The sequence below is a fragment of the Chelonia mydas genome, chromosome 14, assembly GCF_015237465.2.
Source record: "Chelonia mydas isolate rCheMyd1 chromosome 14, rCheMyd1.pri.v2, whole genome shotgun sequence".
Taxonomy (NCBI): Eukaryota; Metazoa; Chordata; order Testudines; family Cheloniidae; genus Chelonia; species Chelonia mydas.
In genome coordinates, this window is record NC_051254.2 from 38,254,961 (window position 1) to 38,269,049 (window position 14,089).

General features: G+C 52.3%; 3 protein-coding genes and 1 long non-coding RNA gene across 11 annotated transcripts in view; 2 read left to right on the forward strand and 2 right to left on the reverse strand.

The window, feature by feature from the left end:
• LOC114022341 (zinc finger protein OZF) overlaps positions 1-14,089 on the forward strand; it is a 793,526-nt gene that overhangs the window by 31,572 nt on the left and 747,865 nt on the right. The gene's annotated exons all lie outside the window — the stretch shown is intronic.
• Positions 1-14,089, reverse strand: part of LOC102938599 (zinc finger protein 34-like) — a 96,044-nt gene that overhangs the window by 12,206 nt on the left and 69,749 nt on the right. The window contains exon 1 of one of the 3 annotated variants that reach the window (XM_043528224.1): positions 179-424. The exons of the other annotated variants lie outside the window; for them this stretch is intronic. The gene's annotated coding sequence lies outside the window, so the exon portion shown is untranslated. Of the gene's footprint in view, positions 1-178; positions 425-14,089 lie in introns of those variants that run through there. 3 annotated transcript variants of the gene reach the window in all.
• Positions 2,104-8,949, forward strand: LOC122462872. Its single transcript, XR_006285752.1, has 2 exons — positions 2,104-2,240; positions 8,444-8,949. It is a non-coding gene; the product is annotated as an uncharacterized LOC122462872 (long non-coding RNA).
• Positions 6,253-14,089, reverse strand: part of LOC102938377 (zinc finger protein RFP) — an 11,307-nt gene continuing 3,470 nt past the window's right edge. Inside the window, 5 exon segments of the mRNA XM_043528326.1 lie at positions 6,253-6,778; positions 6,781-7,056; positions 8,216-8,275; positions 11,418-11,533; positions 13,264-13,286. Of these exon segments, the coding sequence (XP_043384261.1) occupies positions 6,327-6,778; positions 6,781-7,056; positions 8,216-8,275; positions 11,418-11,533; positions 13,264-13,286 (927 nt within the window). The 3' untranslated portion in view covers positions 6,253-6,326.

The following is a 14,089-nucleotide window of genomic DNA, read 5'->3' on the forward strand; positions in this document are numbered from 1 at the left end:
ACGTCACTTTCCCAGCAGGGCCCGGCCGGGCTCCCCCCGCCCCGCACACACCGGGAGCTGGCGGCAGCTTTCCCGGGCCCGGGGCAGGGAATCGCAGCCAGCTCCGCGGGGAGCAGCCCGGGGCCAAACCCGCCCCCTGCAGCCCGGGGGTGACGGGGGGGGGGCGGGTCTCTCTTACCTTCCCTCCGAGCGGGGCCCCCCGGGGCAGGGGCCGGGCCGGGAAGGGGCCCTGGCCGGGCTGGGGGCTCTGCCCTGGGAGAGGCTCCCGGGGAGCAGCGGGAAGGGCCCGGCTGGAGGTTCCCCTCTCCCGGCTGCAGCCCGGGCTCCGGGCTCCCAGCACCAGCCGCCGGGGCTCGGGGATCTCGCCGGGAGCCTGGGAGCCGGAGTCCCCGCAGCGGCCGCGAGTCACTTCCTGCGGCCGGGCCTGAGCCCCGCGATCCTCCCCCCAGAGCCGCCCCCCAGCCGCTCCCGGGTCCTACAGATCAACCTGCCTCCCTGCAGCATCTCTGGTCTCATGTTACCAGCACTAGGGTGACCAGACAGCCAGTGTGAAAAATCAGGACAGGGGAGGGGGTAATAGGCACCTATATAAGAGAAAGCCCCAAATAGCGGGACTGTCCCTCTACAATTGGGACATCCGGTCACCCGACCTGCACTGGTGCAAAAGTTGGAGCTGTCTGGGCGGGCTGAGCCAGAGTTGGGGGAAAGAGAAGCAAAAGGAGAAAGAGCAGGAGTAAGGGGGGAAGGAAAATGATGCCAGAGGGGAAGGGTGACAGCAGAAACCCACTCTCATATCCACCAGGGTGCGGGGCCGGCCTTAGGGCCTTTTCCCTTGGGCCCCGTGGGCTCCCCCTCCTGAACCCCCTTTGCCACTCACCCTTGACCCCTCCTGCACCCTAACCCCTACATTTTGCCATCTTCACCCCAACCTCTCCACAGTGTCACCTTCACCCTAACCCCTGCACTTCCCTCCCCACTGTGCCCCCAACCCCAGCCCTACACTGCCCATGTGCCTGCCACACCGCCGCCCTGCCCAGGTCCCCCCACCCCCTCATGCCCAGCAATCCCCATGCCCAATGGCCCCTCACCCAGAGATCTCCACCCCCGATCCCTATGCCCAGTGGCCTCCCACGCACAGACTCCCCGCACTGCCCAGCACCCCCTCACAGCCCCCCACAACTGTCCAGCATGCCATATTCCCGAGGGCTTTCAGCACCAAAAAAAATAAAAATTCTGTGCACAATATTTTAAAATTCTGCCAATTTTATTTGTCAATACATACATGTGGAGGCTCCAGAATGGCAGTGGCAAGCATTGGCCCCTGGCTGCATGGAGGTGGGAGATTACCATGCAGCCTTCCCCCTCCCCTCCTAGGAGAGGGACTTGGCAGTGAGATACCTCTGTGTATGTCAAAACGCCACAGGGAAGCGATTTACGAGATGGTTGGCATGTCAGCCAGGATCCAAAATCCCTGTGAATGACTAAAAAGAAACAGTTGATACCAATGGCTGAGTCCAGCCCTCATCCAGGCCCTTGTCTGCCAGGGTTCTGGGCCATCGCTTCCCAAATGGCCTTTCATTCTCCCGAGAATGGAACATTTCCCTCCAAGCCTGAAAAGCACAGCGGTGCTTGGGATGCACAGTGGAATAAGAAAAGGAATTCTCTTTAGGCACCAGTCCTTTTTTTCTGCCCTGATTTACACCGGGCTTGTCTACACCACGCCGACTTTTAGTGACAAGTCTGTGTCGATGCAGCTTTGTCGCTAAAAGCCGGCGTGTGTAAATGCTCTTTGTCGGCACTTTTGCCGACAAAATACTTCCAGCCCCGCGAGCGGCTTTCACTGTGTTGGCTGGAGTGTGTTTCGACATGAGTGCATGATTTGCAGTTTGGCAACCGAAGCGAGAACTGAAAGGTGAATTGGTCAAAAAGAACTGTTTATCAAAAAGCAATTTTGTTATGTCCTTGGGAAAAAATGAAGAATCGGCAAAAAAGGAAATAACACCAGTGGGACTGCTTTAAAAATGTCTAAGAATTGGAGGAAATGGCACCGCTTGGATCATGGCGGCCTGCCCTGGACTGTCTCCTTGGAGTTGCAGATGAAGGCCCAGGACAACAGAGACTCCTCCTCCTCCTCATAACAAAGGGTTCCACAATCTCATAGACCTTCCAAAGAGAATTTGATAAGGCGGGTAGCCAGTATCCAATCGATCACTGCTCCGGATGGCTGCCAGTTACCCTTGGTAATTTATTGTCCCAACCTTTGCCAGTTTCTTGCACCACTTTGTGTAGGGCTTGCTTGATAATCTGATCCTCCTTTCTACTGTCCCTGACGATTGAGGATGGTAGGGATATGTAGTTGTTGCTTTACTCCTAAAGCTTTTAATATTTTTTTTAAAAAAGAAAAGGAGTACTTGTGGCACCTTAGAGACTAACCAATTTATTTGAGCATGAGCTTTCATGAGCTACAGCTCACTTCATCGGAGGCATACTGTGGAAACTGCAGAAGACATTATATACACAGAGACCATGAAACAATACCTCCTCCCACCCCACTCTCCTGCTGGTAAAAGCTTATATAAAGTGATCAAGTTGGGCCATTTCCAGCACAAATCCAGGTTTTCTCACCCTCCGCCCCCCCCCACACAAACTCACTCTCCTGCTGGTAATAGCCCATCCAAAGTGACCACTCTCTTCACAAAGTGTATGATAATCAAGGTGGGCCATTTCCTGCACAAATCCAGGTTCTCTCACCCCCTCACCCCCCTCCAAAAACCACACACACAAACTCACTCTCCTGCTGGTAATAGCCTATCCAAAGTGACCACTCTCCTTACAACGTGCATGAAAATCAAGGTGGGCCATTTCCAGCACAAATACAGGTTCTCACCCCCCCCCCCCTTTCCCAAAAAACACACACACACAAACTCACTCTCCTGCTGGTAATAGCTTATCCAAAGTGACCACTCTCCCTACAATGTGCATGATAATCAAGGTGGGCCATTTCCAGCACAAATCCAGGTTTTCTCACCCCCCCCCCACACACACACACAAACACACACACAAACTCACTCTCCTGCTGGCAATAGCTCATCCAAACTGACCACTCTCCCCACAATGTGCATGACAATCAAGGTGGGCCATTTCCAGCATAAATCCAAGTTTAACCAGAACGTCTTGGGGGGAGGGGGGGGTAGGAAAAAACAAGGGGAAATAGGCTACCTTGCATAATGACTTAGCCACTCCCAGTCTCTATTTAAGCCTAAATTAATAGTATCCAATTTGCAAATGAATTCCAATTCAGCAGTTTCTCGCTGGAGTCTGGATTTGAAGTTTTTTTGTTGTAAGATAGCGACCTTCATGTCTCTGATTGCGTGACCAGAGAGATTGAAGTGTTCTCCGACTGGTTTATGAATGTTATAATTCTTGACATCTGATTTGAGTCCATTTATTCTTTTACGTAGAGACTGTCCAGTTTGACCAATGTACATGGCAGAGGGGCATTGCTGGCACATGATGGCATATATCACATTGGTGGATGTGCAGGTGAACGAGCCTCTGATAGTGTGGCTGATGTGATTAGGCCCTGTGATGGTGTCCCCTGAATAGATATGTGGGCACAGTTGGCAACGGGCTTTGTTGCAAGGATAGGTTCCTGGGTTAGTGGTTCTGTTGTGTGGTATGTGGTTGTTGGTGAGTATTTGCTTCAGGTTGGGGGGCTGTCTGTAGGCAAGGACTGGCCTGTCTCCCAAGATTTGTGAGAGTGTTGGGTCATCCTTCAGGATAGGCTGTAGATCCTTAATAATGCGTTGGAGGGGTTTTAGTTGGGGGCTGAAGGTGACGGCTAGTGGCATTCTGTTGTTTTCTTTGTTAGGCCTGTCCTGTAGTAGGTGACTTCTGGGAACTCTTCTGGCTCTATCAATCTGTTTCTTCACTTCCGCAGGTGGGTATTGTAGTTGTAAGAATGCTTGATAGAGATCTTGTAGGTGTTTGTCTCTGTCTGAGGGGTTGGAGCAAATGCGGTTGTATCGCAGAGCTTGGCTGTAGACGATGGATCGTGTGGTGTGGTCAGGGTGAAAGCTGGAGGCATGTAGGTAGGAATAGCGGTCAGTAGGTTTCCGGTATAGGGTGGTGTTTATGTGACCATTGTTCATTAGCACTGTAGTGTCCAGGAAGTGGATCTCTTGTGTGGATTGGACCAGGCTGAGGTTGATGGTGGGATGGAAATTGTTGAAATCATGGTGGAATTCCTCAAGGGCTTCTTTTCCATGGGTCCAGATGATGAAGATGTCATCAATATAGCGCAAGTAGAGTAGGGGCGTTATTACTTTTCCTACAAAATGTGCTCCATCATCTGAACCAATTACTTCTGGAGTCCCATATCTACTAAACAGTATTTTCCACAACTTCTTGGCGGTGGTCTCTGCAGTATGATTCCTGGTGGGAATTGCCTCCACCCAGCCAGAAAAGGAATCTATTATCACTAATAAATACTGATTCCCTCTTTGGGTTTTAATATAATTAACCTGTATTCTACTCCATGGCCCTAGAATTCTTTGGTGCCGCAAGGGTCCCAAATTCGGTGGTCTATTCCCGTCTGCTGCACATCTTATGCAGTTTTTAACCAAATTTTCTACGTCCTCTCGCACCTTCAGCCGTATTCCAATCTATTTTTACCTTAAAAGAGAGTATTTTCTATTCCTTGGTGGGCCATAGAGTAACACAGGTTAATGATCTCTTCTCTTTGAAGTTTGCCAATTTACCTCTCCTGTTTTCTTGCATAAACCCCCTTTCATACTCCAGGTTCCCCATCTTTAGGTTCGGCCTCCTGTTTTATGTTGTGAGTTCTAGTAATTAACATAACCCCCAAAGGTTCCTTTTTTGCTAATTTAGCTAAAGCATCCACTTTAACATTCTGATATTTTTCATCCCCTTCTTCTTTTTGATGACTTTTAGTATGTATTACCTTTAATTTTCCCAGGTGTTCTTTTAACCAATCATAGATAAATTTCCAGTTTTCCTTTTGGATCAAATTTCCACCCTCAGCTGTTTCCCAATTGTTCTTTTTCCAAATCCAGTGTAACAGTCCCTGTACCCCAAAATCTGAATCCATATACAGACGCTCCCCGGGTTACGCAAGACCCCACTTACTCAAATTCGCACTTATGGAAAAAGTTCCGTAAGCTAGAAATAGGATTTTCGAGTTCTGGTAATTTTTGCATAACGTACGGATATACGTTTCCGACTTACGCAAAATTCGAGTTACGCAAGGCTTTCCCCGGTGCAGACAATGGAATTCTGCTGGTGACCTGGCTACAGCCTCTCAGAAAGGGGGATTAACTAGAATGATGGAAAAAACACTTCTATTCATGCAGGATACATTTGAGGGGGGAGGGATAGCTCAGTGGTTTGAGCATTGGCCTGCTAAACCCAGGGTTGTGAGTTCAATCCTTGAGGGGGCCATTTAGGGATCTGCAGCAAAAATTGGGGATTGGTCCTGCTTTGAGCAGGGGGTTGGACTAGATGACCTCCTGAGGTCCCTTCCAACCCTAGTACACTATGGCACTTCAGCAACACAACTGTCGCACTGTAGTGTAGACATACCATTATTCTTCCTGAGACCTGGTCTACACCTACAACATAGGTCAGCCTAGCTGCATTGCACTGAAAACTTTCACCCCCTGTGTGATGTAGTTAGGTCGATCTAACCCCTGAGGTAGACGCAGATAGGTCAAGGGAAGAATTCTTTGTTGCCCTAGCTAGTGCCTCTCCTAGAGGTGGATTTACTGCACTGATTGTAAAACTCTTCTACCGATGTAGGAAGTGTCTACGCTAGTCACTCATTTCTACTGAATATTGGGATGGATGCGCACTCCCGAGTCTCTGGGTCTCCTTCTCCCAGGCTCCCGGCTCGTGCGGAGTTTCCAGCTTCTTCCCAAAATGCCAAATCCCAATTAACTAATTCGGTGTCCCTGCCACCCCACATCCACCTGTCTCCAGCCCCACATTAATTCTGCCCCCCAACCCCCCCCACCAATTGTGACCCCACAGCCCCCACCTCTGCCCCTCAGGGCCCCTTTTCCCCTCCTGCACCCCCAGAAGTTTTTCACCCTCCCCTCCCATTCCTGGTGCTGCAGGGAGGGAGTGGGGAGGAGCTTCCAGGGGTCACTGAGCTAAGAGGCCAGACGGCTGGGTAGACAGGAGTCGTCCAGGCCTTAGGGGCTAGGATAACTTGGCTAGAGAAACCCATTTTTCCATTCCCAGTGGGCTGTTCCCCCCCCATGTCTCAGTGGCACTGTCTGACCCAGGATCCCCAGAGTCCTCCTGGCTCATAGGGGAAAGTGGCAAACAGGCTGCACAGTCCCTGGGGCAGTGATGAGATCGGCTTCTCTACCTCGCTCGCTCAATGCTCTCCATGGTTTGGCAGTCCAGACAGTGCAGAGTTGAGACTGGAAGCAAACTCCAGGGTCATGGAGGCGGCTATGGGTGTGTGAGGCTAGAGAGGCTGCTCTCATGGCTCCCAGTGAGCTATTCCCCCGCCCCTCCCCTGCGTGTCGCAGGGACACAGTCTGAGCCTGTCCCACCTGGAGCCAGGGCCGGATTCTCCCCCCAGGGACGGAGCCCGACGGGAAAGTGAAGATCGGGGCCTCGTCACCAGCACCGATAAATGTCACCTGCCCCCGGTCACAGTCCAGACAAACACGGATCCTGCTAGGGGCCCGGCTCGGGGGCAGGGGGGTCACAGGGGAGGTGAGAGCCCAGAACTGACCCTCCCACCACCCACAGCCCAGATCCCTCGCTCAGGGCTACGGATGATCTCTCCCTTCCTCCCCACAGACTCTCTGGCCACCCCCACAGCCCAGAATCGCCCACCCACCTCCACCTCCCAGCGATGTCTCCCCGCGGTGAATCCCTCACAGCCCAGCACACAGAGCTCAGAGTCAAATCTCACAGGGTTGCTGGGCAGGTGCTGCGGTGTGTGTTCCCATCTCACACTTTTCCCATCCTTAGACAGGACGAGCCAGGGATGAGCCGTGTCTGGATCCAGAGACACATTCGCTGGGGGGAGAGAATCAGAGCGTTAGGGGCACAGCTCGGCGCTGGGGGGGGCTGGGACCATTTCTCACACACCCCAGCAGCCCAGTCCTGGCTGGGACAGTCCTGGATCACAGGGAGCTGCCTCTGACCTGGGTACCTGAGACTGAGCAGAGATGTCACTGTAGTTCCTCAGTGTATTTCTCATCTGCTTCCAGAAGCTTCAGCTCCCAGCTCCCTCTGCTGGGGCTGCTCCATTCCCAGTGGCAGGGACACAGCCAGGAAGGTGTCAGAAGTTTTTATTGAGGAGGGAACAGAGGAGGCAGGTACCAGCTCTGTATCCCAGAGGGACGCTCCCTTCCCTAAAGGCAGCCTCCACTCCCAGGCCGGGGAACAGAGATGAAGGTGCAGCATTGGGGAAGAGCTGCTTAAAACCCAAGAGTAGGAGGTGGCATTGGGTGGGGTAGCCCCATCCCCAGCCTAGAGAGAAAGGAGGAGCTGGCAGGATCAGAGGGAGAGCATCACCCCAGTCCAGGAAGCAGGGAGCAGCTCCAATGGGAGAGCCCAGCCCTGCCCAGAGGAAAGGCAGGATGTTGGAGAAGAGCAATGGGGAGATCCCCTGCACCGGGGTGAAGCAGAGGGGTGTGTCAGTCCTCAGGGCAGAGAGCTCTGTTCGGGTGCTGCTCAGGGAGAGTGTTTCTGTTTATCAGCATGGGCATGAACTCAGCACTCAGGTTGGTGTCAGGATTGTTTGTGTGATGTCAGCTTTGGATCTCCCCAGGTGTTCCGGACCCTTGGTAGAAGTTGGGGGTGGGGCACGAGGTCCCTCCACCTATGGCCCCGCCCATTCCATGGCCCTGCCCCATTACTCCTCTTCCCGCCAAGCCCCTGACCCCTGGCCACCGTTGGAGCCTTGGCTGCCGGGGAGAACCCTTGACCCTCCACCTGCCCTGGGTGGGTATCTGGGGGGCCTGAGAGCAGTCCCTGCCCCATGTCCCAACTCCCCGGAGTGCACCACTCCAGGGCAGGTGGAGGGTTCAGGGCTCCCCAGTGCTGTTCAGGTTCCCTGGATGGGAGCCCGGCTCTGGCTTCTGGCCTGGCCAGGGGGCAGGGCCTCAGGGGAAGTGGAGCAGGGTTGGGGCCACAGAGAGGGGCCAACACTGGGAAGAGGCTTCAGTCTCACCCTGTCTGTGTGCTCCTAGTGGTTGTCCTCTTTTTCTCTCCAGTGCAGACGGCAGAGTGTCTGGAGGGGGAAAGGATAAGAGAGATGAGATTTCAGGCTTCATATTTATAACAGCGTCCCCACTCTGAATTCCTAGAACTGTGTTTTCATCATGGCACAGAAACAGACAGAGACATACTCAGGTATTTAATGTAAAAAGGTCTGAAACCTCTCTCCTCTCTCATTCAGGCATCTCCCAGCAACGGAACCAATGTCCTTTTGAACTCCCAACTTGTCAAAAGACATGAAATTGTGTAAAAGATCCCTGGGTCCTGATTCTGTCATCTCAGATCTGCTTAGGCTTCATCAGGGGAAGTTTGAGTCACAAGACTGAGGTCCCAGTTATGCTGGTACGCCCTGAAAGTGATATTGGACATTGGACTGTGAACTATTTCTGAAAGAACTCTTTACAGCTAGAAAGCTCGCCATCTCTGCTATGGATCTGAACCTCGATGAATCAAACTCATGTCTGTATGTGTATTCATCTTTTAATCATACTCTCTCTCTCTTTTGTTAAAGTTTAGTTTAGTTCATAAGAAATGGCTGTAGTGTGTATTTGGGTAAGATCTGAAACATCCGTTAACCTGGGAGGGGATGTGTCCGATCCTTTGGGATTGCTAGAACCTTTTCTTTTATAGGATGAAATAAGATTTTCAGAAATCATCATACCTGACATAAAGGAAATGTTGCCTTAAGTGATCTTGTTATTAAGTGATGTGTTCATAAGTTGCTATGTAGGACAAAGAGATGTTTTGACCACACAATGTGCTTCAAGACAGCAGGCACCCAAAATGTACCGCCCAGGAGCAGTGAGCAAAGTCCAAAAAATCCCATGTGGTGAAAAGGGTCAAAGTGACCCGTGCACATCAATGTGTAACGACTTGTAAGGAACGAATCAGAAACGAGGATAACTTGAAAATAGCTTGGACAGCAAAAGTCCTAAAGATACTTCCAATGCATAACACACAAAGGTGACTAGAAAAGAACAATTAAATACATAATCTGGATGCGTATAACACGTCAGACATTGTAAAGGGTAGTTGGAGCATCACGGGAGAAATACATCATGACCTGCCTTTGCCCCAGAAGAAGGTAGGTGGGCAGCATTTCTTTCAGTATGTCCGTCATTTCTTACTTGAGTAGTGGTTGTAATAGCAAGGCATGCTTTTGGAACAAATAAGGGGTTGAATTAATCAGTCTGAGGGTCTTGGATCCTAAGGGTGTGGCATTCTCACCCAAGAGCATAGGCGTGTGCATCACACTTCATTACAATGTGCACCCAGGGAATGTCTGTCTTTTTTTTTTAAAGGCGAACATTTATTGAATACTCAATCATAAAGGACAGTATTTTTATTCATCAAACAAACTAAAGAAACTAAAACTTAACTAAACTTAATTTTTTTTAACTTAACACCTAAGCCAGGGGTCGGCAACCTTTCAGAAGTGGTGTGCCGAATCTTCGTTTATTCAGTTTAATTTAAGATTTCGCGTGCCAGTAATGCATTTTAATGTTTTTGAGAAGGTCTCTCTCTCTAAGTCTATATATTATATAACTAAACTACTGTTGTATTGTACAGTAAACAAGGTTTTCAAAATGTTTAAGAAGCTTCATTTAAAATTAAATTAAAATGCTGATCTTATGCCGCCGGCCCGCTCAGCCCGTTGCCGGCCTGGGGTTCCGTTCACCTAGGCCGGCAGCGGGCTGAGCGGGGCCTGCGGCCGGGACCCCGGCTGGCAAGGGGCCGGCAGTCAGAACCCCAGACCAGCAGCGGGCTGAGCAGGGCCAGCGGCCAGGACCCCAAACCAGCAGCGGGCTGAGCAGCTCAGCCCGCTGCTGGTTTGGGGTTCCGTCCGCCGGCTCCTGCCAGCCGGGGTCCTGGCTACCGGTCCCGCTCAGCCCCACTGCCAGTCTGGGGTCCCGGCCCTGCCCACATACAGTGGGTACCTACCTTCTCCCTGGTTCTAGCCCATTCTCTTCCTCTCTCTCTGCACTGAGCTGAGGGTGGGGGTGCACTGAGCACAGGGCTGGGGGCTGGGGTGCAGGGTCTGGTCAGGAGCTAGAATGGGGGAGGGGGTCAGGGTTGGGGCAGGAGGTTTGGGTGTGGAGCGCTTACCTGGGCAGCTCCCATCTGGTGCGAGGAGTGCAGGTGGGAATGTGGGGGGGAGGGGGCGGTGCAGGAGCTCCCGTTTGGTGATCATGGTGGGGGTAGGAATATGGGGGGTGAAGGAGTCAGGGTATGGGGTCTGGGGTGGCTGGGTATGTGTGGAGGGTGTAGGAGTCAGGGCTGGGGTCGTGGAGGTGTGGGGGGTGCAGGAGTCAGGGCAGGGGGCTGGGGGTGTGTGAGGGGGGTGCAGAAGTCAGGGCATGGGATGTGGGGGGGTGGCAGAGTCAGGGCTGGATGTGTGGGGGGGGTGTGCAGGGCTCAGGGTAGAGGGCTGTGGGGGGGGTGCAGGGGTCAGGGCAGAGGGCTGGGGGTGTGGGGGGTGCAGGGATCAGGGCAGAGGGCCGGGAGGGTGTTGGGTATGTGTGGGGGGTGCTGAAGTTAGGGCTGTGGTCGTGGGGGGGTGCAGGGGTCAGGGCAGGGGGCGGGGGGTGTGGGCTCGGCTCGTGGGGGTGCTCCCAGCCCCCTGCCCTGAGCGGCTCATAACAGGGGGCTGGAGGGGATATGCCCTGATTCCACCCCCCTTCCCCAAGGTCCGTCCCTGCCTCTTCTCCGCCTTCTCCCCGGAGCAGCCCCCCTCCCCCCGGGCCATCAGCTGATCGGGGCAGGGAGGGAGAGGAGGCGGGGCAGAAACGCAGCACGCTGGGGGGGAGAGGCAGGGGAGGGGGAAGCTTGGCTGTTGCTGGAGCCTGCCCGGCAGGGCCAAGCCTCTGCCCCCTGCCCCCACGGGAACGGGGCAGGGCAGAGAAGAGCGGGCCGGGCAGGAGCGGGACCCCGGCAGGCAGCAGCATGCCATTAAAAATCGGCGTGCCTGGTGCAGGTTGCTGACCACTGCATTAGGGTGTACCCCCCGGGCACACCCAGCACATCCTGTACGCACGCCTGTGTCCAACAGTTAAATAGAAGCATCATCTAATTGTGAATCAATGGGCCAGAGCCCCTCTCCACCCACAGTCTCAGCGGCTCATCCCAATTTCCATTCCTAGATCTCTTCTAGGTACCTTTGAACTTCCTCAGAGCCTCCAATAGTGCAATAGTTTTCAGGGAGAAATCGCTGACTCGCTCTTCCAGTTGAGGAGAAACCTCCTCTGGCTGCTGGAACTTCCCCTTCTCCCACCTGGAAAGAAACAATTTCCCGAGATTATATTTCATTTAGTGACCCATGAAAAGTGCTTACAACTGAGTCGCTGCTCTAATGGGCCTGGAGTTCGAAATCCTCAAATTCTCCCAACTGTAGTAATCTGTCCCCTAGGAACTAGATGGAGACACCAACTCCCCTCTCCCCAGCTCATTCCACACAGGTCTCCAAACAACCCTCAGGTGGGAAAGACTCTTGATTGCTGCTGCCCAGGGCTGAATGGTAACCAGGGCCCCAGCAGTGAAAGGCCCATAATCCATCCCTACTATCCTGAGGCAGCCAGTCCCTCGGGGAGGTGACATCTCTGGAAAATACTTGAGGTCAGTCCTTCCCACTGAATGGAGAATTCCAGAGTCTTCTACACAAGGTTGAGAACCTCAGGATTCAGATGTAGCAGCCGTGTTAGTCTGTATTCGCAAAAAGAAAAGGAGTATTTGTAGCACCTTAGAGACTAACAAATTTATTTGAGCATAAGCTTTCATGAGCTACAGCTCACTTCATCAGATGCATTCGGTGGAAAATACTGTTAGGGGGCTTATTCCTTCACCCACTCACTTCCCTGGTCCTTCTCGCATGAACAGAGAGCAACAATACCCGAAGTCCAAAGGTGCAAACAATTCGATGTTTATTGGGGTGAACTTCCAGCAAGCATGATTCCAGTTTCCTTCCTTAGTATCCTCCTTCCCAGCTCTGACACCACAGAGCCTTACACCTGTGTCCCTGTTCCCATTCCTGCCCTTAGCAAAACAGGATTCCAGTTTCCCCACTCCCATTCCCTGTTCCCATCTCCCCCTTTAGCAAAACATGATTCCAATTTCCTTACCCCCATTCCCTGTTCCCATCTCCCACCCACGGCCACCCCCTCCCACCCACGCCCACTCACTTCCTCATTGACTACAGATTATATAGTAAAACTTGAGTTCTGCTTAGCTATACCTTAACCAATCATTTTCCTGAAATTTAACTAACCAATCCTAACATATTGTAACATGATTATGTAACCAATTATATCCCACCACCTTAATTAGTTTACACCCAGCAAAATTAATTATACAGCAGACAGGAACAATCACAGAACCAGACAGAGATTATACAGACAAACAATAGCAAAGTGGGAACTATAATGACAAAACAATACAGAAGTGAGGATTTCACATCCCAGTATTGATAAGTGAGTTCTTGCCAGACAGGATGCTGTTTCCTTTTACATTTTCAAGGCACTTCCCTTTCTCTGGAGGTGATAGGCATTATCAGGACAGGATTGTATTCAGGACAGGATTGTATTCCTAACAGCCCAATAGCACCTTATTTCAATGTGACTAGTTTGGAATGTGAGGATGTGACCGGTCACTTCCCAACTTATGGCTGCCTCTGTTGCTTAGCCTAAGAACAGGGCCTCAAACTGTCACAGTAAGAGAAGGCCCTTACACCAGCAGACAGTGATTTTGATTCTCTTTTGTACCTCTATAACTAGTCAAGTGATAAGAATACACCTAAATTCTTAGAGTATAGGCCTTTACAGACAGGCCTGAATATCTATATCCTAACAAATACCTCAGGATGAAGCTGATCAGAGAGATTTGTAAAGAGAATGTGACCTTCCCCACACATTTTGCTGTGGAGCCCGGGGGAGATGTGGTGCTAACATCACCATCAAGCTCTTTCCCAGTGTTGTGAAGTGTGAGGGGGAGGGAGAGAGAGCCACGTACCTCCTCAAGGTGCTTCTGACATCCTAGAAGGGAGAGGGAAGGAAAAGGGCAGGGAGAGGGGGAGAGAGAGAGGAAAAAGAAAAGAGTACTTGTGGCACCTTAGCTCACGAAAGCTTATGCTCTAATAAATTGGTTAGTCTCTAAGGTGCCACAAGTCCTCCTGTTCTTTTTACGGACACAGACTAACACGGCGGCTACTCTGAAACCTATCATTATGCAAGAGAGAGGAAAGAATCTCAGTCCCATTGGATATACACAGGGGACACTGGAGAAGGGATTTTGCAAATATGGGGAAGAGAGGCCCTGCCCTGGCCACAAGGCCATGGATTCCCTGAGCTAATGGGGCTTTTCCATCTCTACTATCTCTGTGTCTGTAACTCTGCAATGACCGATAGTCATTCACACGTCAGCAATGGACACGCCGAGTTACAGTGAGATCTCCGATTGCTGGACTCCAGTGCTTATGATTCAGGAGCCCTCCCTTCCTGGTGTGGGGATCTGGAATGTTTCTAACCACAGGTGCTGGCTTCTAACTGTCCCTGGGGGTGCTCAGTCCCAGGCCCCGCCCCCACTCCAACCCTTCCCCAATGCCACACCCCTGCCCTCCCTCTTCCCAGCCCCACTCCGCCCCCACCCAGCCTCTTTCTGCCCCCTCCCTGGTGTGCACCCCATCCCCACTCCTCCCTCCCCCTCCCAATGCCTCCTGCACATCATGGAACAGCGAGGCAGGTGGGAAGCGCTGGGAGGGCAGGGGAGGAGTTGATCGGCGGGCAGGAGGTGCTGGGGCGGGGGGGGGAGCTGGCTGCCAATGGGTGCTGAGCACCCA